The sequence below is a fragment of the Glandiceps talaboti genome, chromosome 4, assembly GCF_964340395.1.
Source record: "Glandiceps talaboti chromosome 4, keGlaTala1.1, whole genome shotgun sequence".
Classification (NCBI taxonomy): Eukaryota; Metazoa; Hemichordata; class Enteropneusta; family Spengelidae; genus Glandiceps; species Glandiceps talaboti.
This window is the reverse complement of record NC_135552.1, coordinates 4,787,201-4,813,876: the sequence shown is the minus strand read 5'-3', so window position 1 is coordinate 4,813,876 and position 26,676 is coordinate 4,787,201. Positions and strand designations below refer to the sequence as shown.

General features: G+C 35.0%; 1 protein-coding gene across 1 annotated transcript in view; it reads left to right on the top strand.

Annotated features, from left to right (window-relative positions):
- Positions 1-11,625: 11,625 nt before the first annotated feature.
- LOC144433564 (regulatory factor X 4-like) overlaps positions 11,626-26,676 on the top strand; it is a 73,335-nt gene continuing 58,284 nt past the window's right edge. The window contains exon 1 of the mRNA XM_078121882.1: positions 11,626-11,710. Coding sequence (XP_077978008.1) covers positions 11,698-11,710 — 13 coding nt within the window. The 5' untranslated portion in view covers positions 11,626-11,697. The remainder of the gene's footprint in view (positions 11,711-26,676) is intronic.

Sequence of the window (26,676 nt, the reverse complement as noted above, 5' to 3'; positions counted from 1 at the left end):
TACCATAATTCTACCAAATAGTCCATTACATTCACATTCGCTATTGAGTAAGTTTCAATGTGTATATGTATACATCTACTGCAGTGGAAACCGTGGCCTCAGTTACAAACTGTATCACTTTCATCTAATTACAATGTTACAGACAAACTCGTAATTACAATGTTACAGACAAACTTGTAATTACAGTGATACAGACAAACTTGTAATTACAGTGATACAGACAAACTTGTAATTACAGTGATACAGACAAACTTGTAATATACTCTCAAAAGCCACATAAACTCGCCTTATGTCTCTCAGATCAGTTTAAGCATTCAGTTGACAAACAGATACTTGACAACATCAAATGGCCACATTATTTAGCAGCAATTACAAAGATGAAATAAAAAATTAAACGACCGGTTTAAATAACATTTCAGAATCACGTGATATATACACAGATAGCGACAATCAATTCATTTGCAGAGATTTTCGAGGGAAAATACCAAACAGCTATTTAGTCGCGTTTCATGGTGTTTTCAGCTATTGTCGTGATGCTACATAAATTGACCTCGGGTTTATATTTTCGCCAGTTTTGGCCAAATTAACCAAACAAACTGTACCGCTCCGCAAAATCGTGACCAAATGATCTTCATATTAGACACAGAATGTTTTACGAAGATGATGTAATGGTACACCACAATACTGAAGATTTCAGTTATCGGTCGTATTCTGTTATGATTTGTATTATGTCTGACGACCAAATTCGTTTATAGTTTGAACGTCCGTATATGATAGAAGGCTACAACATGTACTGAATGAGGAACTCAAATAGTTGAATGACTCTTGGAACAGTACGAGAGAGTACGGTCAGCTTATTACCAACTAACCCACTAATACGACAGTACATTTTATGAAACACAGAAACAGTATTCACAAATGGAATCGTAAAATGCCACAATCTAGAAAACAACAACAAATACTAAAAATTCAAATAACTGCTGTTTGTATGACATGTGGTCACACTTTCTGCCAACTGTGGTTTGACAAAATGTGACTTGTGGTATAGTATAGAAGAGCATTATCCGTTAATCGAGTATTTTGTCAGTCTTATCCCCTGTATCTGTTTGCTGTTCACTCCTCCATTAAATTGGATTGTAACAGATTTGGTATAGTTTTGCCTATGTAACTAGGTATATACACGATAAAACCACAGTTACTCCAGCTTATTTTGCGGCAGGTGTGGTCGGAATAGAGTACACCAGAGTATACCGCCAGGTTTTCTACTCCATCATACAATGTTACCTTGTGATTGAGCTAGGGTACATGTGTACGACCAAGAAGCTGAGATTTCTGTTGAAAAAAAAACGATAGTGGTCACGCTTTGATTGTGAAGATTATCAACTGTCTTATTTTTCTAAGTAATCATTTTAGTTTTCAAATGGATCGTGTAGGACCCAACAAATAGTATGATTTAAAGTGCTAGATAAAGGTAACACACTGGAAAATACTCGTGGAATCCACTTTTGAAAAGTCTGACAATTGTTGTGGATGAATATCGGCTGTATAGTAAATGTCTTGCATTGTCAACACTGAACAACATTGTTGCACGCTGGAATTGAAATATAGAAATCGTTCGTTTTGAGGAGAATTTATTTACAGATAAACGATATATATATATATACATATATATATATGTGTGTGTGTGTGTGTGTGTGTGTGTGTGTCGTCTGATGATAGCACTACAACGTCAAACGCTGTGAAACGGCTCCTGTGTATCTTGCTTGGTACTGTGTTATTTATACTGCTCTACATACATATGTTTTGAGCACTGTTTACTTCAGCATAGACATTTACATATACTGAGTTTATATTCTGAGTATATATATATATATATATATATATATATATATATATATATATATATATATATATATATATATATATATACTTAATTTAAAAGAATAAGGATGTTATATTTTAAGTCGTACGCAGAGTTTCACGCTTCCTCAGTGATCATCAGGCGATGTCTATAATGCTGTGCTACTAATATTGCATCGAGCACTGTTCTCTCCAGTGAAACACTTGTACTTATATGAGTATATATTTATGAATGAATGAATCAATCAATCAATCAATCAATCAATCAATCAATCAATCAATCAATCAATCAATCAATGAATGAATGAATGAATGAATGAATGAATGAATGAATGAATGAATGAATGAAGGAAAGGTGACTTGGTTACTTCAATTCGATTCTCCACTACAAATACAATCTACATCCTTATCGAGCACTGTACACCAGAAGATCTGGGACCATACATTTGGATATTATATATATGTATAATAAAGAAGACGAGTTCGTTATTTCATTATGGATTTACACTAATAAGGTCCGTTCCACCAAAAGGATCATCAGGTGTATGGTTGAGCGGTTGGACTCGCTGACTGTGTGTACAGTGTAAGGGTGTGTGTACAGTAAGGAGGGTCATTAACGGCTAGTTGTACACCAATCATATGTAAATTAGTAGTATAAAGTACGAACTTATCAGTTTGCCTGCATTTGCTGATACGTTCAGTTCTACTGTTCAAGGTGGTCGATTTATCGGCAGTTATAAGATATTTTTCCCAGAGGCATAGTTTTGTTGTCTTTGAGGTGCCAAATGTATTTACTGAGCGCAGTATCTTTTTTACCTGTGATAAAATATATATATATATATATATATATATATATATATATATATATATATATATATATATAAACTATTGCGCTCTGCCAATGCGGAATAGAGCACTGTCTTAGCAGATTGATACTCACCGTTATATATATATATTAGCACTCACGTCATTATGTCAAATTTTCCTTACCAGTTTCTATGTATTATCAACATTTACGTTTGTTTTCTCAATTTCATGGATGAGCTACAGCACTGATACCTCGTTGGCATGCATTGGCGAATATTGAATCTCGTTGACATGGGTTCACGGTACATTCAGGAAAGAGGACACGAGACTATGTTTAACCATCTAGGCTGATTTTTTTCTACCTTGTAGTGTATACGTACGTACATTGTGTACACGTTGTTGCAACAACATGTAATTAGGTCATACCACCGCAGGCCTTAGTGTAATACCCCGGATGTGCCACACACAAAAACAACAAGAGTCAATTATGCAATATATGAAAACCGGACAAAGAAAAAGGGGTTTGCAAGTGTGAGAAATATTGTTATTATGTGAGAGTTTGACGGAAAAAAAATTGATATCTGTATATTACTAATATACATAAACTGGTTCGAAAAGAACTAGATTTCAACATATGGAAAATATGTATATTATGGATATAATTTTAGAATGACTATGCTCATTGCAATTATACATCAATTGCGTGTAATTGTCAGTCGAATCAAACAATCTCTAATATTCAACGAGAGACTAGACAATTACAAAGGATGTGACATGACACAGACTATACGTAGCTGACAGGATCGTTTCAGTCCATGTTATTTTGCAATTGACAATCACAGGATGAAGGTTGAAGACAGCCACACAGATTTTATGAATGTGGCTTTTTCGTTATGATTTTATTTTAGTTCATTTTTTACATCATTATTATGATTATATTTATACTCTTGTCATTGTAGTTAGTTAATTACTAAGTATGTTTCGTTATTTAAGTATTTTCGTCTCGACAAGTTCGAGTCGCTGTTTTTATATGGCGATTTTTTTTGGTTGTTGATACAAACTGTTCGAACTGTTATTTACATTGCTGTATCCTCTATAGTAATGTTTGTGATAAATTTAGTTTCGTAGATGGTAGCTGGAGCGACCACGGCACAGTTTAGATTGTTATGCCGTCCTGTTTTTCAATACATTTATGAGTAATGGTTTTAATTAGTAGCTTTCGCCGCTCAGTCATAATTCATTTCTGTCAGAGCCGGGTGTGTATAGTGGTGAAAAGAATGAGCTGTAATTAAACTAGGAAGCGAACTCAACGAGAAATTATTCGATCTATGTAAATGAAGCAGAAGACTTGGCGTCACGTGACAAACAATCAGTTGTATGCAGTAATTACCGGAAATACCACATATGATGGAAAGCAGTGAAATTAATGAAAAGTTGACGACCAGTTAATAAAAAGTCGGAGCTGATCAATTAGGTTTGGAAATCGCATCCACTGACACAAGACCGGTTTGTGTATCTCGGAGACAAGAATGTAGATTTTTATTCAAACGATAGTATGGTGATTAAGCCGCATGGATATGACATTTGAATTTAAGTGACTTTTAACATATCATGTTAGTCTTGTACCTTAGTTTTTCACAATTAACATAAAGCTACTCCCGTTGAAAACCATTCAGTATTCACACCTTGTATTTGCTTAAGACTGAAGTCATGCAGAGTAAATCACTTCGGGTATAAATTCGATCAATTTTGTCAAACACAGCAAGTCGCAAGTTACGTGCTAGTAGTAGTATAATATGAAGTAATAATTTGATTGCATAAAATGGTACCTGTCAGATGAAGGTAGAGAAGAGAACAGCAACACTGATTTGAACATGGTGTTGTTTGTGCACATTATTACATATTAAGTGAACTCATGAAAACAGGGACATTATTTAAAGTAATGGAAATGAAAGTGCACACATAATTTAGATACTACGAAAAGTGTAGCACAGGTTTATGGATGATATTTTACATGTTTTTTTTCGAAGTCATATAACAATAAAACCGTTCCCATTATTACATATATATCTCTCTCTCTCTCTCTCTCTCTCTCTCTCTCTCTCTCTCTCTCTCTCTCTCTCTCTCTCTCTCTCTCTCTCTCTCTCTCTCTCTCTCTCTCTCTCTCTCTCTCTCTCTCTCTCTCTCTCTCTCTCTGCCCTTTTCTTAACGGCTTGTTTCTATTTCTGTTTCTCTCTGTGTGTCGTTGTCTCTCTCTGTATTTATGTCTGTCTTTCTCTGTCTCTTTTAAGACAGTATAAGGGACGAGATCAATTATAGTTCAGTCTAGGATAAAAAGTAAATTCTTTTACTTCGGGGGCGGGGGAGTAGGGCCATTTTAGTTGTTATTCTAAAAAACGATTTTACCTCAATAGATCTGTTTTGTACCCTTAAATACAATTCTTCTTTTTTTAAATGTCGTCAAATTAAGAAAAAGGAGGACTTTTTGTATTAAAGTAAATATGTCGCACTATTAATATACAGTAAACTGTCAACAAAAAGGGGACTATTTTCCCCCACTATATACTGGCATTCATAGCACTCGGCGATACTACTACATACTGATTTAAAATTGATTGTGCTGTCTTAAGCATTAGTTTTGATTTTGGTCAATTTTTTTAGAAGTGGTGGGGGTCTGAGGCCTAACTAAACAAATGTAGCTATGTATCCTACATTGAACTATTGATCACGCCCCTAACTCCATAGACTAGAGTTGGTGTCATAGACTTGTACTCTACTTATATCAGCGATTAAATAATCAGAATAACAGCTAGAGGTGGTGGACCAAGAACTTATTTGCCTTAAAGCATCTAATGTTGTAACATAAGTGGCCACAATCCAAAAGCAAATGTATTTATTAACCGCGACACTATTTCGATTGTAGGAGTATTCTCTCTCTCTCTCTCTCTCTCTCTCTCTCTCTCTCTCTCTCTCTCTCTCTCTCTCTCTCTCTCTCTCTCTCTCTCTCTCTCTCTCTCTCTCTCTCTCTCTCTCTCTCTCTCTCTCTCTCTCTCTCTCTCTCTCTCTCTCTCTCTCTCTCTCTCTCTCTATCCATACAGTTTGTACGTGGTCGACATTTCAAATTACTCGTATGAAAAAAAATCAAGTTACTGAAAAGCATAAAGATTTGCATGTAGTATCGAGTGTTCCTGCGATCTATACCTGGTACATTTTAAATCATTATAAACAGTTGGTTGGCCAAATAAGCAGAGCGTCGTTGCAATAGAGTCACGTTCTTCTCTGAGTTCACCAACGCTCATGAAACTGCTGGTACAGTTCGAGAACGTATGGTCTAGTTACTTTCTTGTAACAGAGTATAGAATGTGGAATTTATCACATCGATGTACATAACTACAATGAAATCACGAGACCTACGACAAAACGGCGTTTGGCTCGACAAAAATCTTAACACTAACAGTGCTACATTTTATCGTCTGAATCAACAACATCTTACGAACAGAAATTGTCAAGCAAGACGATCAAATCTAGTATATAGTATCATGGTTTTTGTTGAACCGGACGATGGAATGTAGCAATGTTGAAACAGTTTGTTGAGAACCAGACGATAAAATGTACCAATGTTGGCAAACATTTTGTTGAACCAGACGATGAAATGTAGCAATGTTGGTAAACATTTTGTCGAGAACCAGACGATAAAATGTAGAAATGATGGTAAACATTTTGTTGAACCAGACGATAAAATGTAGAAATTTTGGTAAACATTTTGTTGAACCAGACGATAAAATGTAGAAATGTTGGTAAACATTTTGTTGAGAACCAGACGATAAAATGTAGCAATGTTGGCAAACATTTTGTTGAACCAGACGATGAAATGTAGCAATGTTGGTAAACATTTTGTCGAGAACCAGACGATAAAATGTAGAAATGTTGGTAAACATTTTGTTGAGAACCAGACGATAAAATGTAGAAATGTTGGTAAACATTTTGTTGAGAACCAGACTATAAAATGTAGCAATGTTGGTAAACATTTTGTTGAACCAGACGATGAAATGTAGCAATGTTGGTAAACATTTTGTCGAGAACCAGACGATAAAATGTAGAAATGTTGGTAAACATTTTGTTGAACCAGACGATAAAATGTAGGGAAACATTTTGTTGAACCAGACGATAAAATGTACCAATGTTGGTAAACATTTTGTTGAACCAGATGATAAAATGCAGTAATTTTAGTAAGACGAGCCAGACAACGTTTTGTTTCAGGTCTCGTGATTTTCATTATAAATATCTTACCCCGAAATTAGTTTCTGTGGCGTCTTTGTCGTCATGGTAATAGTTAATGAACTGTAATAAGCTTCATATTCAATCATTTTGTTAAAAACAAAAGGGAGTTTGTAATGTAATTGTTCCTGAATAGAAGTTAGGTATAAACCATGGATGTATTAGGGATAATATATCCATGGATAACCCTATAATTAGTATCATGGAATGAGGATTTGGCATCTACTTTTATTTTCCGTTTTTAAATGTACAATTTAATGTATGATTAATAGCAGTAAAATAAAGTCAATACCGATGTTGCTTGCAAACGACGAATTGTGTAGTCTGGATACTACAAATGGAATTAATTTCCTAACACAAAGCCTTTTTATTCTGACTCTTTGACATAAAACATTACACGCTGGTCTACTTCTATGTCTATATTCCTCTATCTGTCTATCTCTTTTGTATTTCATAAAAATACATTTCACATTGAGTAGTTGATAATATATATATATACATATATATACACATATATATATATATATATATATACAGTCAGGAGGATGACCTACAATATATCTTGCCTACGAGGAAGAATATTGATTCGAAACATCAGGATTGAATTTTTTTCATCAGGACTCTTCTACTCACTACTTTTGCACTCACACACACACACACACACACACACACACACACACACACACACACACACACACACACACACACACACACACACACACACACACACACACACACACACACACACACATATATATATATATATATATATATATATATATATATATATATATATACATGCGCTGTAGATACTTTGGTATATGTTCACTATATCATATCTATATATCTATATAAACACATTTCTCTAAATGAACACACGTTTCTTACTCTACCTTACATTTTGTTGTTGTCTGGATGTCACTCAGATATTGTTTATCAACTTTATTCGCGTCCTATGGTAGAAATGTTTTCCTGTACTGACAAAAAATGGTTTACTGAAGTCAAAGAAATGGTGATTGATTGAGCGTGACAGTTTTATGTTTACTTAGTTACTGTATTGTTGTGAAAACAGAACCCATACAGTTCCTGCAACACGTAATACTGTTGTGGGTAGATAATTGTTGTCGTCACCACCGTATAACACAACAAATCACATCATGTAAGGGTTATACTATATATAGTTGAGATACGCGATTGACTTAATTTCAAAGATTTTGGTATCACCTGTGATGTGGATATCCGCCTTACGTCATGTAATTATCTAACAGATAACGAAAGAATACACCAACGCAAGCATTCTTTTTCAGAAAATCTGTACTGTGTTAGTAGACTGAGCTAGACCGGTGCCAGATATGGTTATTTCATGACACGTTGTTTTAATGACTTTACACCCTTCCTCAGTTTTTATTGAACCATCTTAATAAACACGACATAACTATAACCACAACCACGACGTAATATATATATTAGTTTTTTTTCTACTTTTGGTTCTGTTTTCAAAGTCTTACTACAAATAATTGTCTGTAGCTGTGTTATGTTTGTAACAGTATTTTAGCCTAAAACTAACCCTGTTGACAATATTTATCTAAATCGAAAATTTCACACTCACGGCAAGATAGTTGTAAAAACGTTAAACTTTGGTTACCTATCTATCCATTCACACATTATGCTACGTCATTGTGTGTGATCCGGCATCGAAGACCGTGATCATGGAAAAAAAACTAATTCAAACAGTCAAGTACTGTGCAATATCATATTTTCAAGGGGGTTTGGATTCATTGAAAGATGAATGTTTTGCCAGGACCTAAGTTTCACCGATTTAGGGAGGTGTACATGGTACAAAGAGTATTTTCGTAGGGATTTCATTTTAGCGATAAAACAAACCATAAAGCAGGCCAGGTCAGCGAACTATGTACAGTGATATGCGTTTTACTGTTTTGAGCTCAGTTTACATAATTCAAACTGCTGAAAACCACGTAAAGGATTTATGTAGAATTGCCTCCACGGCTTAACACGTAATGATACGGGTAGGAGAACTACGTGTAACTAAGAAAAACGATATTTCAAATTATGTCACAGACACACTAACATTGACAACAAATCAAAGAAAAGTCGTGTTATTTTTTTCAGACCGGAGCAGCGTAATTGTCAACTAATGCAACGTTCTCAACATATGACGAATAGTTTTTTTTCAATTACGACTCGTGCTTGATTGGAATGGTTCACAATCTTATCGACTAGTTGCTGAAGAAAGAAGAGAATCTTAAAATATTTGTGAAGTGTGTTTTTTTAAATATTAAATTCAATTATGAATACACTCGCTTGACAATATTGGTCTTAGACTTGATCGAAGACCAGACAGTTTGATCTTTGTCTAATACTTTAATTACGGTGGTTGTTAGCAGCAGTGCAACCGAACATGGAATAAGACGTGATTACAGTTCGAATGACTTAGAAATGTTATCACAATACCAGAATTCTGTTCTTACTATAGTTTAGCCTTAACCTCTCAGTATATAGTTTTCATTTTCTCTCTCGCCCCTATTTCTTCACATCCTTGCGTGATTGATTCATTGAGTCTCTATGTCCGACTCTCTGTGTAAGCAAGTTGCTGTCTACCTCTACCGTGACCTCTGCAAGTCTCCCTCTCGTTCTATGTATTCTGTTTCACTATCTGTGTATTCGTCTGTCATCATCTCTGCATGTCTTTCTATATTGACTGTACATGTCTCCGTCTCTTACTATATGTATGTATGTATGTATGTATGTATGTATGTATGTATGTATGTATGTATGTATGTATGTATGTATGTATGTATGTATGTACGCTTTTCTTTCTCTCTGTATCTCTGTCTGTCTTTGGCTATATCGCTATGTCTATGTCAATTGCCGTATCTCTCTGTACACCTCCATCTGCCTTTGGGCAAATCTCTGTCTATGTCTGTCTCTCTATATATAAATATATGACTTTGTCTCTGTCTCAGTCTCTCTCTCTTTCTCTGTCACACACACACACACACACACACACACACACACATTCTGACTCCATCTAACTCCATCGTGTTTGATGTCATCGTCGTTGTCAGTTCGTGTGTCAATTCAATCTGGCGGATGATTGACGACGATATAATGCCTACATGGCATCCAGAATGACGTATTGTGAAAGGCAGCTTATGATGTCCTGGAGGGCTTTTCATTAGAATAGACAGGCGAACAATCGATGGTGCTTGGCGCGTGTCACGTTTATTGTCCCAACCAATCTAATTACCACTGCTATTGTTTTTATAGATTTGAGTTAGTAAATAATTAGGTGCACAGAAGAGTAACATATCATTTGTACATAAAGGTTGGATTTCTCTAAGTGCGAAGGCTAATCTCACACACAATACCATACTTGGCTGCAAAGCATGGCGTACGTAAACTTTCACGAGTTGCCGTACGCCAGTTCAATTCGAGAAGTTTTCGTTTAAAAAGACAATTTGTTGTTTCCCGCCCATTTAGAAGATTACCAATTCAAACTTAGTGGATGGCTCCTTTAAACTAATGATACATAAGACAGCAAAGACGAAGCAAAAAAAAAGAAATATTTGATGAAAACAGGGTCATAAATGAAAATATTAAAAATAGAAAATAAGTTTATCGGTAATTTTTCTTCCCAAACTGATTATTTGAACCATTCACTTTGTACTATTGTATCGTGAAATACAAGTGTAATGTTAGGATGAAAAAAGAAAAAAATGCAAGTAATAGATATGTTGTTACCGGTTGTGCAACACTGAGAAATCGTTCGAAGCTTGGGAGCTGGAAATGTTCCGATAAAAACTACTGAAATACAGCAAAGTAGTGGTAGTCACAGACAAATTTTGCCTCTTTCAGAACTGATACTAATATTGTGGTAAACGTTGCAGGTATAGTTTTTCCATGCTAGCGTTTAATTCACAACACAGTGGACCAACAAGACAAATTGAAAATAAAACCAACGATTATTGTCAATATTAGTACACGTACTTAGTTTTACAAAGACTGGAATTTTGATTTTATCAATGTTAAATTTTTTTACTCTTTTTAAAAAAAAAGATTTTAGATTTAATTTACACGAATTGTAATTATGAATACAAAAACGTGCATAAATCACTATGAAAATATTGAAACGTGGCTCAAATGTATGTAAAAAGATGGTACTCACGAGAAAGTGTGTTTTGATGACGGAAGACGAAGGCCGTTATATGCAATGAAGGCTTACCGGACGGTAACAGACTTGGAAGAACGAAGGTTACGTGTAAGAAAAAAATTCTTCTTATCCGAACTTCTTATAATTCACATTTGATCCTTCACATCGGTGGATTATGAAATACAGCAATTTACTTGGACGTTACATGCTTGTACATATAGCATGATGTATCTAAGTTCATATTGGGTTTATTTATTTCGCGCTACAGTAAAAGTGACTTTCGAACACTCCGTATATGTAAAGCGTCTCTATTGTTCAAAACCGATTACACCGATATTGAGTAAGTTAGGGGGTCACAACCTCAATCCTATTTGGGATACCAAGCCAGGGAAACTGATTAAAAAGCAGCGTGGAAACAAATTCTAACGTTAGTCCTCACCAAGCTACAGCGGAGAAAGTGGCGCCTTTCCCTGGCAACCGACACCTTTCCCCCATCTCTTGAAAGCGTAGCTGAGATACGCGAAGTGTTGAAACACTTGACAGCCAGTCCTTGCACGGTTTTAGCCCATCAAATCACGGCAATGGATCAAACAGGTATGTATGGATTTATTTTTAATACATCTTCAAAAGATACGAATATTAGTGAACCATTTACGGCATACTATTATCAAACCTTGATAGACGGTATCAACGTCATTAATAGACTAACTGTTGTTTGGTAAAGACAGTCCAACGTTTTACCGGAAGCAATTTGAACCTGGCCACACTGATAGACGAGGAGTATTTACAATTTCATTTTTAATGTTTTCAAGTTTGCTCGGATTTCGCAAACTTTTCCGCAGTTTTTGGCACTAAGTTGATATTGCAATACGATATGGCAAAGTATGATCAACCAAGCCATATAAACAGGTAAGTTAAAATTTGCCTTCCTGCGAGCCAATATTGTCCTAGTATAGAATTCATTTGATTGTGGTGAATCACACTTCGTGTCTTCTACTTCTTTTTTTCGCCGTGACTCGGGAGAGAGAGAGAGAGAGAGAGAGAGAGAGAGAGAGAGAGAGAGAGAGAGAGAGAGAGAGAGAGAGAGAGAGAGAGAGAGAGAGAGAGAGAGAGAGAGAGAGAGAGAGAGAGAGAGAATTGGGTGAACACAAGTTAACGTTGCTGTTTATTTAGGATGTTGAAAAGCATAAAGTATCGAAGATAGTAAATATATATATATTCTTTTGTAATATCAGGTATCGTCTTGCAATTGTCTTTTCCGACGTTGTACAAAGCTCTGCCTGCCGAAGTATCACCAACATTCAATCGCTTCCTCTCCCACTTGTTGATCCCGGGAAGCGTAAACAGTGTCCAAGCGAACACTTCAATAGATTAACATTACCAGAAGAGTTTCTATCTTATGCTAAAGTATATTCAGCTCTTGAAATTAGTATTATAATTGATATGCGATTATCTTGGGAACATAAACACATTCAATTTTAAACAAAGAACAGCAGTAAAGTTGACCATAATTTCGAAAAATCCTAGTTTATAATACATGGTTGACCGCAAAATAAGCTTTGGAAATACGGAGAAAAATATATTTGCTCCAGATATTTCCAAAACTGCATAAATTTAGTGATATAGATTCACAAGCAATGTCTTTCCTTAGACACCATTCAGAAACGGATAATTGAATGTGGTGTTCAAAGTCAAATCTCTTTATTCCTAACAGTGACTGAAGTCAACCCATTCAAATGCATAATCCACTGTCCGTGGTTTACGTGTACAAAGAGTTGTTGATATACGCCACTAAAAAGGCTTCACTTTTTTACCTTTCCTTTCACTCTTACGTACGCACGTCCTGTAAACATCCATCAGCATGACGTCCAAAGTTGAATGTTAAAATCAGTTTCCTTTGTCTTGAAAACGGAATATAAAGGCACTAAATTAGGGTAGAAAGGAGGAGTAGAAATAATCACAAAAAATTCTAACTTTTAAAAAAAATGGAACCGTGTTCTGTGAAATCAGTCCATCATAACATCTCTCGTTGACTTTGACCAGCGAAATGCCATCTTTGGCATTATAGGAATTGTCGTATTTTCTTGGAAAATTTCATTTGTTTAGATATCAGGCATGTATGGAAGTGTGGACATAGCAGGTACAGTCATCCACATAGAGAGGGTTACACGTACCAACTCCCTGGTTATTAGTTGCACCACAAGCGACCGGGTGGCGAGGTCGAGTAGTAAGCCTACATACTTGCAGCTCTAAACCGAACCAAATGGTACTGATATGTATATATACGCCCGCTGTACAGTACATATCGATTGAGATTTACTGCAGGAAGTCGTATTCCTTACCTCGGTCTTTGTAAAGACACACTGTGCCCTTCTTCGTCGTTATTTATTGTTTTAGGATGACTAAAGTACTTGTCATTAAACATAAAATTCTAGATTGATCTTTACTCGTGGCGAGACCGAGGATTTCATCATAAATTGGCTATGGATGTTATTCTGGGAATGGACACACATATGGTAATGGCGTGTATACAATATTGACGGGATTTCTGAAATACATAGCATTACACCATTTCACTACTCATCTCAAATATACAATCCCCCTTCCCTCCCTCCCCTCTCCCCCCCCCCCTCCTCTCTCTTCCCTTCCACCCCTCTCTTCCATTCCCTCTTCTCATAGGTGGTAAACATAAATACTTATATTCTATTTTTTTAAACTCGATTTCTATAAGAAACTATCCATGTGAGGTTCATCATATTCTGTTTTTAACAATTACTTTATTAAAACAAGAAAAATCACCGATACAGTCAAACCGAATCAACGATCGAAGTACATTACATGTACATAGATGCAAGAACATTTTACATTTTAAATAAATGTGGTTAAAATGTGATATGACATAATACAATAGAATCATAGTATGAAAGGATTTCGGATTTGGGAAAAAAATTAAATGAATGAATGAATGAATGAATGAATGAATGAATGAATGAATGAATGAATGAATGAATGAATGAGATAAAAATAAAAACGTACCAATTGTCACAGAATAAGAATCTAAGTAGATAAAGATGAATAAAAATGAATTGAATACTGCAATAAGCTTACAATTCCTGTCTTCTTTTTCAAATGTTTTAAGTTTATACCTTCGATAATAGACATCAAAGTTTATATAATCTCATTTCAGATTTATTTCAGATTTTAGTATAGTCGGTCTCCTACAAGTTCTGTTCACGAAAAGAGCAACTGAAAGGGAAAAAATACTGACCAGTGTTAGTATTATGTTTTGTTGCGTATAAAATAGAAAAGATCGCTGTAATATAACAAAATAACGAGTCTTTGAAAGGTAGCATGTTTTCATATTGTTATGGTCACCATCTGGTACACCGATCACATTATATGTCCTGGATTGTTAACATTTAATACAGGCTGCATTGCACACAATTAAAACTGTATATCAACTGTTTTATGGCTGGGCAATATGAGTGAAAATATGGAAACCGCAACACAATCCGACCATCTTGTAGTTAACGTGATGGATGGCACGAGTGTTCAACCATATATTGTGTGTGTGTGTGTGTGTGTGTGTGTGTGTGTGTGTGTGTGTGTGTGTGTGTGTGTGTGAGAGAGAAAGAGCGAGAGAGAGAGAGAGAGAGAGAGAGAGAGACAGAGAGACAGAGCGAGAGAGAGCTATGTACAAAAGGTGTAAGTAATATAGTAGTATAAGATCACCGACGTTTTGAATAAAAGTTTTTGAAGATGAGATAATTGTGAACAATATTTGAGGATGTGATTAATCGTAAAGAGAGAACAATGTACTTCGAATATTTAACGCGGTATATATTTGTATGTACATACCGGGTATATATATATATATATATATATATATATATATATATATATATATATATATATATATATATATATATATATATATATGACTCTCCGCCGAGATTCTGTCTACTAATAATATCGCGAACGATACATTTCAAAGAGATAGTATTACGAAATATTTTGTTAGAAATGTAAGTTTCGCTATGTCATTTTATATAATATTCATTTTGTTTTCTAAACATTCCATTTCATTTATTTATTTATTTATTTATTCATTCATAATTTCATGTGTGTTTGTTTGTTTGTTTGTTTGTTTGTTTGCTTGTTTGTTTGTTTTTCTTAAGTGTTTTTACTTTCAGTCCTAACTTAATGTCTTCCCTATCTACTCTCTACTCTCTCAGTCCGAATTATGCATTGTTCTTCAATCACCTTGTTTTGCATTATGTTGCATTATTTTTTAGGATTCCTTTCAATCATTGTAGTATGTCACTTTTGGGGAAAGCAACTTTTAATGAAATGTCGTGGAAAATTGTTATTAAAAATTGTGCCTGTTAGGAAAAAATGACTTTACTATCTTTATTCTAGGGTTTATGCTATTGTTACCAACATTTTTAATATGACTCGTATGACGACTGTAATACTACGAAAAAGAAAAATGTTGAGATAACATCTCAAAAGAAGAGATCTATTCTTGTATAGAGTGACATATCCTAGGATATCAAAGTGATACCGCCAACAGAGTTGTGGACCGTTCTCGCTACAAAGACTAGCTGAACACAGTACATCATGATCAAAGCAACTCCACAACTTTATCATAATGAACAAGCGTCACAGCAATTAAATATTTGTGATAAACTGCTTACAACCCAATAAACTGAAGGGTGTTAGATCAGGCCATGATTTGTACATACATCTGCTGAAATAAATGAGATAGGCTACGATAACATTCAACATTTTTGTGTGGAATAAATTCATTAAGCTCAGGCTTGGTATTGATTTCGGAATCCGTAGCGTAAAAGTATTATGTGTTGTCACTGTTTGTCACATGCAAAGCACGTTTGAATCTTCAAATATATAAAAAAGAAATTCATTTCAATAATGGTGATAAAACTTTGCTATTCAATGAAATGAAATATGTAACTATATTGTTCATCATAGTCCCACTGGGTCTTGTCTTCGTTGTAATGTTATTTAATCTTTCGTCAGACATGACATTCGCCGAGGTTCTGAACACGCATTCCAGAATACGACACCCGTCGAAAATTAACAATCGCTTTACTCTTTCACTTCAAATGCAACTGTAGGTCATCGATCGAAGGTCATGTGGTTGAACATTTTTGTTTATGTGACTTTTTTGTTTAGAATTCAGATACGTAAATCATGATCTAGTCTTTGTAGCGACACAGTGGACAATTTGTCATTTGAATAATGGCGTACAAACTGCGCTTGTTCCAACAAACACTTCACTGTTCAGCTACTAAAGTCGACTTGATTTCGCAGTCATACCGGCAGAACGGTTGTTATCTCTATATTGAATTTTGTTGAAAGAAAATATAGTACATTTCTATTCTTGATTTAGTCTTGCCTGAAATAACTGGACTGCAAACGTTATTAGGAATCAGGCTTTCCGGTTCGAGAACGTGATGGCGCATATTAGAAAACTAGTACGTATGTTGCGCTGGTTATATATGGCGGTCACAAAATCACCAACCTGTTGCAATATTGGTGATTATTCCTGAGTGCCGCCTCGCATTTTTAAACGACTGAACGGAATTCAATATTTGCTATTTTGACTTACTCTGGTAGAATCAAATTAAATAAAAAAACTACATGCTCTCGGTCTTTTTCAGTTGTTTTTTAGTTTCGTTTAATAAACCCTACGAGTCTCCAGCTTGAGTCAACAGTTCGCATCACTCCAGTAAACGTGTCATGTCCATAAACAGGATCCATCCCTCGTCCCAGTCCGACCAGTGGGGTGATTTAGACGTGCAGTCCACTCAGAATATATATATGTTCGACAACACCACTCTTCGTTAATCATTACAGATATGGTTATCTCAGTGAATAAGTCGGAATGTACCTGTGTAAACCGATTCCAATCATAACCAGTGGAAAAAAATAGAACATAATCCGCCAGAACAGCATGTTGATGTTTTACATAGAGACTTTCTTTGAATGGAAGACACCGCGATTATAAAAATATAGGTAGATTAGATCCAGACAGTATAAACAAAATAAATCTCTCAGAATCTGACATTCTTACTGACTCAAGTAGAACAATTTTCGTTGAAATCTTTGACGTGCTTTCATCCTTCGTAAAAATGTATGTTGTGTCTTATCGCAAAAAAAAGGCTAATAATTCGCCAGCAAAACTCAATATGTTTTAACGACGGACTGATATTCGATAAATGTGCAATTTGCCATGTAAACCATTCTAACTGAAACGGAGAGTATCTGACTCGACGTTGCTATGGTTTATTGGTGTGTACGACAAACAAATAGTTTTGTTACATTTTCTTTTACGTTTATCTTAGGTCGAATAAAAAAATGTGTCTTCCCGATACCCTGACTGACCCAACTGTAAGCCATAAAATTTAAAACAAAAAGATAACACATTTCTTTTTACCAGTTATGTCTGTACATATTTCTACAAACTATCACTGAACGGACCGACATTTTGCTTATTTTTTTTTATAAAGATAAAATAAAATTATCTAAAGTAAACTCCTGCACTACCTACACCCAATTTTCAGAAATACATATATATTTTTTTGTAAATCATTTGGCGACGATCCACTACTATCATAATGGTATTACAAACACAAAGGAAATATCATAGCAATGTGTAGAAAGATTGTTTGTCTCCGAGTTGCCAGATGATGAAAGTTGCAATATTAATTCAAGTTTTGAGAGACGACAAAATCTTTTTTTTGGTGAGGTTTTTTTTAATTGCAATTCCATCAAAATCAGTACGTTTGACAATGATGAAGATGGTATTTCTACTAGTGAGTGACTTGGTTTTCAGCTGTGGATGAATTCGTCCAAAACCACCTGTAGGATTGCATGCCGTGAATTGTCAAATTTCGAAAATAAACGGCTTCAAAAGGTAACCACACAAATCGACGGTCCTGCACAGAAGTAAATGATATCATTTATTCACACGTTGTATCGAGTACTTTAATTTTGGTGATGCATTTCGTGACTTTTCAAGTCTTATCTTTTTTTGAAAATGTTGAGTACAACATGTTGTTATATCAACCAACGTGTTGGAAGTGTACGCATGTCGTGATATTAACAACAAATAAAAAAGTCTTAATTTGTAGTAGTATCTTTATTTTTAAGAATATTCCACTGAAAGGATTTCTTGAAAATTATTTGTGAAAAATACATTACTTAAAACTTAGAATGCGTCTCTCTAATGAACTCTAAACTATTTTGGTCATGAAAATTGGAACCTATTCTCAGTTCAAATCACACTGAATCCCCTATTTAAACTGAATTGAATTGAAGTTTATTTCACTAGAAAAATAAGAACATAACATAAAACAATTAAATATATACAATAGCTTATAATACAGTACCCACAATAAATGTTTACAATAAATGATAGTATGTTTGTGGTAAGGACCATGGATATAGTCCACTAGGGACTAATCTAGTCCATACAATAACAACGTTAAAATATCAAAAATATGTAACCAATTAATTGTGTAATGAAAAATAAAATCCAGAAGAGAAAACAGAGAGAGAGAAAACTGAACAGAAATCTGAAAACAATTGTGATCGTATTTTTGTCTTGAAGGTAATGTGTATTCTTTAATACAATGGGGAAGGAGATCCAATGTTTCACAGCAGCGTATTTTAAATGAAATTGGCAAATCGTGTGGTGAGCTTTCGGAATTGGAAGGTTTTCATTTGATGGCTGATTTCTTATATATTTCCAAAGAGTCGGGAACAAGTTTTTTTATAATTATGACATTGTATGGATAGAGTTAAAGAACTTTGATTTTCAAGGACGTTTGTATTTTACCTTAAATAATATACCGCACATTACAAACAAGAAGCAAAAGCGCTTAGTCACAGATTTTCCATATGACAATGAAACAATATTTTGTACATTGCTAGCATAAACACAATCTCATAAAACGTAGAATTTTTTATAATCAAATAAATGATTTGTCATAAACTTCAAACCCATATCTGACTAGCGAATTTTAGATTTAGAAATATTTTCTGTGTTATTTAAAGCAATTAATAATTTTAAAAAAGTTTATTTTTCATTCTCTCTGTCAACTTGGACCATGGTCGTAGGTGATCATTACCATATTTAACAGTCGACTGGTTTTATTTAGGAATAAGATATGTTGCAGTTACTAAGTTTTTAGAACCATACATTCAACCATATTGTATTTTGGTCTCTCGAGTGTCCTAACGTCAACGGACCAATATGCAACACCTGTCGAGGGTATGGTACTTTACATAAATCTGGCTACGATTTTGAAACTAGTAGCATTTGTATTGATTGAAATAAGTGTTATCTATAGCTGAAATGACACTCTAATTTTGACAACAATACTACGGTCATCATTGTGTTCCATTTTATTCAGACCTCTTGGAAAAGTAACAATTTCATTTATCATTATATTGTAGTAAACAACATTACGGCAAAACTCTTTCACGCTTTCCCCTTGCCGAGTACCTTTTTCTTACCTTATATCGTTAATACAAAGACCTTATGGCTCTTAGATCTATGGTTTTTTGCTACTTTTTAATATTGCCTGTATATTATTATTATTATAAGTAACTTTTTATTATTATAAGTAACTCACATACTTGTTAATTATTGCTATCAAATCCATATAGTGTTATAGAACCTTATATCTCCATGACCTGGTGTCGATGTGATCCCATAGATGTGTACAGTACATCTCTCTCTCTCTCTCTCTCTCTCTCTCTCTCTCTCTCTCTCTCTCTCTCTCTCTCTCTCTCTCTCTCTCTCTCTCTCTCTCTCTCTCTCTCTCTCTCTCTCTCTCTCTCTCTCTCTCTCTCTCTCTCTCTCTCTCTCTCTCTCTCTCTCTCTCTCTCTCCAAGATAGTTATAGTTGCGCAGAGACGTGCCTTATGAATTGTTGATTTCCAATGAAAGATGAAGCTCGTAGGCAGCACATACGCACATTTTAACCTCATCTCCACAAACAAAGCTTCCAAAAATTGTTCATCGACTATTAATGATGTGCTCAAATACTGAGACAAATTCTGCGGTCATGGCCACGGTCTTATTTGAATTTGGAATGACGAAAATTACGTTTAACGTCTAATAGTATAGTTTTGTGACTTTCTCAACATATTTACTATATCACTGAGGTCACAACAGAATGTGACGTCTTCAAATATACCTAGAACAAAGTGCATGGTTGCTACAGCATCATAGTATTCGACCACTTGTTGACACATATCGCTGTTACTATTACATCAACAAGCATCTTTTAAAATTCAAACCGCTTTTCTGATCGTTTCTACATCTTTCTTTGTTCTTTATTATTTTGATATCCAGATTGAATATGACATGATGGTTATTAACTTTGTAAGCCACTTTTTTAATTGTTGTCGTATACCCATATTTACATTTTCAATTGTTGTATACATTGAGAAGTTATTATTTGGAAGACAAAATATCCACCATGTTGAAGTTGTATTGTCATTTACTTGTCAAAGCAGATACGGCTTTGGGCGTAATCTTTCCCCATCACTAAGCCTAAATGATGTCTTGATAAGTTAGAAACGCTTGGATGCATTTAATATGACATTACTTACACTGTGTAAGTCTCCTGGCGATCCAACCTTTGTCGGTTCCAAAACACATACAGACCAACACTGAGATGAGTTTGGTTCAATTTTTCCATTCCCTATATTACAAACTGTTTGAATCGACCTAGTCAAGCGGAGGGAATTTTCCGTTGCGAACAACTGTTTGTGTAATAAAATAGCTGTGAATAGACGAGGCCAGCGGACTAATTAGAGTGGTGGTTGCAGACAGGTGATACGGACAGTACTCATTTAACCTGACACAAAATACGTCCAATCAATCTAAAGATGGGACAATTTCTAAACAGACACCAAGATTTAGACAATCGTTTATTTGTTTGCTTTTTGATGATTCGTTCGACATCTCCATTAACTTATAGACTGGTGGCCATAACACGTGTATTTTCCTTTCATTCTCTGCCTGCTAGTAGGTAACAACATAACAATTTGTAAAACATTAGGATAGTCATAAACAAGGGTTTGACCCTATGAGGGACTTATTACAGAATAATAATAATATAGAATAGACTTTGTATATGCAGTAATGAAAGTGACGTAAACAATGTGCCATTTTATGTAGAGGACCAGATTAGATTAAAAAGTTTCCAAAACTTGTTTTGGTGTTGTACCTATAGTTTCAATGAAACAACCAGTCTCCCTAGGAGATCAAAGTTTTGATTTTAAAGGATCTATGCTACCCATTTATCCCTGCTAACAACTGTGTCCTTATTTCTGTAAAGAACGTTACAGTGACACGCCCGATGTTCCCATGGGAGGTAGAAAAACCACTAGATCTAACAATGGGTTAATTTGTGGCAATTATGTCTTGGCTTACTGGCGGGGCTTAGTGTCTGCTTACTGTTTGTCATCAGTTTGATCCTTTGAAGACCTGATCAAGTCATCCATTCACGTATTTGTTCCTTGCCTTTGATCACCAATTCGGCATCGGAAATAAAAAAGAAAAACTTTCGAGACAAACTCGAGAACCGGTAAAGCTGAATGCATGCTATTGACGAGTTGTAAAGTGATAGAACATATTCATAATTTGTATACAGTCACACGAGAATCTGCTCTTCGTGTTTTGCCTGCTGTTTCGTCAAATGTGAAGGCCACCCAGGTGCATATATAAACAGTTGGTTTAAGACAGTGGGTCGTATAGTTTAACATGAAGGCGAAGGGCTAAAGGTGAAATGGGTAAATTGTTTGCAGCACAAAAGACTAACGACGATAGAGGTAACGGAAGGGAACTGTAAAAGCAGGATAACATTTGTAACTGCCATCACTGTCATTTTAACGTCGTTTTAGCCATGGCACCGTATTCTATAGCTAACACCATGACCAATTTGCCAAATAGATAAATTAACTTTTGAAAGATGTATGGACGGGAGCCTTTCCTTGACAATTGTAAAGTACTTTCATTGTTTGTTTGTTTTCTTGTTAACATCTCGTCGATGGTAATGGTGGTGGTCACACCTGGTTTGGTGAAATCCTGACAGCTGTAAGTCCATGCGTTGTAACCATGGTAACTACTAGAACAAATATACCACCACGACATGTACGATGTATGGTGTTGTGATTGGTCAAGATAAGGGTTGATAACTGACGACATATAACGTATCGTGTGTAAGCTAGAATATAGGCATAGTCGTACAGTTGGAGAATTTTAACTTGTTCAGGTTTAATCACGAAACTACGTTGCCATGATAACGACACGACAGTTCGTGCTAAATCAAATTGTGAGTAAAAAAGACAACAAAACAAAACAAAACAAGGTGCAGTATTGAAATGGATTCTAATCGAGAACCATTACTGATGTTGTTATCAAGGCATTGTGGGTGTCATGTATACCAAACAAGTACGTGTCGGTTTTTGAGTTGGTTACTGTTAATTACTATTCAGCTTTCCGTTATTCTAACTTCACTACCACGTACAATAATGAGATGCGAGACAGGCAGTGCACGGCTGGGGAATGCAACTTTTGTTTCGTTGTTTCCACAAGAGATGTAATTTGGGGACAGATTGTCAGCCTCCAATAGTCTTTTTCATGATAATTTACACCAGTCCTAGCAGCTATTGATGGGATGATGTGACCCCGTGACCCCACAGGCTCGGTTCTGTAGCTTTGTACCTTACGTCTTATTTGGTCGTCAATGAGAAAGTTTGTCAGACAATGGTCTTTATAGTACTTCCAACTGGTGTAATATGTCTACATTTAATTAGCTGTAAAAGTTAGCCAAATGCCTTTGTGGCTTAATTTCTGCGGGTTCCTTTGAAGTCTTTCAAAATCATTGGCGGGAAGACACACATGTCCGAACCTTTCCATGCAACTAGCTGCTTGATCGGAATCGCGGCATGTGTATAGTCTAAACGATAAAGTCCAATAATATTCCACATAACACATATTGAATGGTTGACAATAGAAACTAATATTACTGCTTGCAGTGACCACAAAGGATGATTAATAGATAATTATCTAGCCTATTTGCGTGGCGGTGTATGACTTGTGGTATTAGATGTTCACACCGCTATCCTACCAAAAGCATACTAGTTATTAACTCATTACAAAGTTTTTTTTCCAAAAAACTTATACTACACCCTCCACATTTTATTTGTTAGGATACAATCAACCAATTTGCTCTTCATCGGAGACATAACATGGCTTTGCAATGCGATGCTAATTTACAATAATGTGGTTAGTCTGGGAAGGCTGGGTCGACTTAGATCATTCCTCAATATGCTTGCAAACAGATTGTCTGTGTGAATTCTTAGTATAAAATATTTTATGTACCATATCAAAGTTACGGTCAACGCATTCAAAATATATAAAGTTGATTCGGTTCTACGATTTTTTTAAATATTTTACGAAACCACTTCGAAATGTTCGACTATTACCAATGTAATGATAGTAACCGACACGGATCACCGATGTATATAGTTACATTTAGAATATCTAGTAACTACATCTTGCTAGACTTGACGAGTTGCTTTCCAATTATTTTCAAGTCTCTGCTTCATTTTTCTCTCCTAAATCACTTTTTAAATTGTCAATGTATTTTGGTTGACGTAAAGTTATACACATTTCACGTTCATAAGTTTTTTTTGCAATTATGACGAAATAAGAGTCTACGCAATATGTTTGCATTATTTTAAGCTTGATTACTGAGCAGTAGCGTATATTTCGGGGAAAGGAGAGCCAACACATTTGTAATAGGGGTAGTGGTGAAATTAACAAAATAGAAATTACAGCTGGCGTGGTGTGGCGGCAGAAAATGAACATTATTATGGTAGTTTTTCAACAACAGAGACGTCAGAAATACTTTTATCATACCCAATCTTAATAAAAGTATAAAATAAACACATCCTTATTAATCTTTGATGAATTATGCATTTTCAATAATTATGTCTTTGTAAGTAAAAAATCAAAAGATCTATATAAGCTGTGATTGGTGGTTTAATATATTTTTAACAACTCGAGTGATCAAATATTACTCAATCGGTTTAAAATTTTATTCCACCACTGGAACTGTCAAAAAATACATATTGTTAGCTCTAAGTTTATCAAATTATGTTGTGTGTATTGGTTAAAATACTGGTAATCAATACACAATAAAGGTACTAACTGCAATATAATCAAAGTCTATTTTCAAAGTAAACATATATAAAACACGATATAAGCTTATCACTTATACAGGAGATACATGTAAACGACAACCTTACGATACGCTATCATCATTGCTCAGCTTCGAGTTTATTTGTCAATTTATCACTAAAAATATTTACAGTTGAAAGATGAACTTAGTAAATTGCGAGAATGAATGTTCTGGTCTGGGTTCTTAGATACAAATGAACATTTCTACTCACAGAGTCAAATAACGACCAATTGTAATACACCCTGACGATGCTGACGAGACCGTCGGCGAAAATTTAGGGATTCGCTTTCAAAAATTGTTTACTGTGAGATGAAATTTTCACATGTAATGAAATTATTATTGCATACTATAATTATATATTAACATTTACTGACATAAAATGTCAGTCGAGATATGAAATTGTTAAATCTATAGCTATCTGCAACTGTATTCTCCTTGAATGTATGAAAGTATTGACAAAAACTAAGTAACAAATCATGAAATGTTAGCAATGATGAAACATGAAATTGCACTTGTTCCTTCGAAGTGTTATTTGCTGTTGACGGAAAAATCAAACCATAAACCAAAATAATAATAATGAAGGTATGCATTTTGTTTAACGACATTTGAATTTACACTATTTGGACTGGTCTGTTCTATTTAGACTGGCTAGTTCTGCAGTTTTGATCAACAGTTCTTCACAAAACTTGCAATGCGATGAACGAAAATGCGACGTTTTTCGAGCGATATTCGCAGTCTGTTCACATTAAACTCAGACACCACTTTCAAAAAAGTATGCTAGTGTGCTACATTTACTTGTGACTTACACACTTATTTAGAAAGTAAATATATGAGTCAACACAGAGTGATAGAGATAGCAGCTTGTAAATATAGTCCAATACACACAAGGAAAAAGTCTCAACAGTAGTTTTGGAAATTGAGACTGTTGTGTTTTCCGAAATACTGATATTCCAAAATTATGTCGTAATGTTATACTTGAATTTCGAAATTCTCGCAAACTAGAGTTGTTATTTCTTCCGCGACACTGCCAAATAGCGTCTTGGACAGTGCCGTAAATGAAGCGTGTGGTTTAAGACGATGGAATTTCGAGTAAGAGCTTAACCAATTGCTGCTAGACATTTGAAATGATTAACTCAGGAATGCGACTGTATTAAAATGCTAAGCTTAATCCATATGCTTATCTATTCCAGAACAGTGGCATGAATGAACCAATAAACCAGTTTCTTTCCCATACCATCTCTCCAACTTGGTCCCGGATTTTTTCAGAACGTAACGCGCAAAGTTTTGATAGTTGAAATAAGTGTATTTAACAAAACTAACCCCTAGCCTTTAAGTTAATTTTACAAATTAATTGCACACAATACCACGGTAGAGAAAATGTCTCAGTAGTGTTCATTGTTTTTTTTCCATATTGATAGTAAACAATTTCTCTAAAGTCACTTGTCACTGATGTTGTGTACCGTTTTAAGATAAAGATGGTCACTGCTAAATTCGATTTTTACATTGCATGCACCTGGTAACAGTCCACTTGTCCTAGCTGGCGTTGGATGTTTACTTTCATACCCGTAAACCACCATACATGACATGTATATTTGACAACAGTAGACGTATGTGTCATTTTTTAAGAAATTAATGACAGTGATGGCGACGATATGTATGCGTTTTCTAGTAACCATTTTACGAGTCTATTGAACTGTCGTTTTTACCCGTCGTAAAGTTAGTATATTTTGCTGTCTGGTCCAAGAGTGTGGTGAATCGGTTTGTCAACCAGCCATGTATTATTCCTAGATTATGGGTATATTCAACATTTCAACACATTTCATTTAGATTTGATTTATACTCAACCGAGTTAGAATTCACAGTGCCTTCCTCAGACCTCAGATAACTTTTAGTGGTCTGAGCTCAGACTTTAGATGCTGGGGAAAGCCGTATGTCTTCATATGAACGTCCCTGGTAGATGTTTCTCTGAAACCGTAAAACACATTTTGTATCCACATTCTTTACATAAATTGTCCCTCTATTTTTATAGTTAGTGTGTATAAAAACCCGTCATTTCCGGCTGGTAATGATGTTGACAGCTCAATATTGCATTTCAAGTTCATTTAAGGCACTTACAAAGGCATTGTAATATCTCAAAATAGTATGACAATTCTCAAGAGAGCATTTCAGAATCGTTTGAACTGATAATTGTACGATTTTGTGTCCTTACGTGATTACATACAACAACACCGTCACTTCCAATGACTGTTGTCCGTATTGAAACAGTATCTCA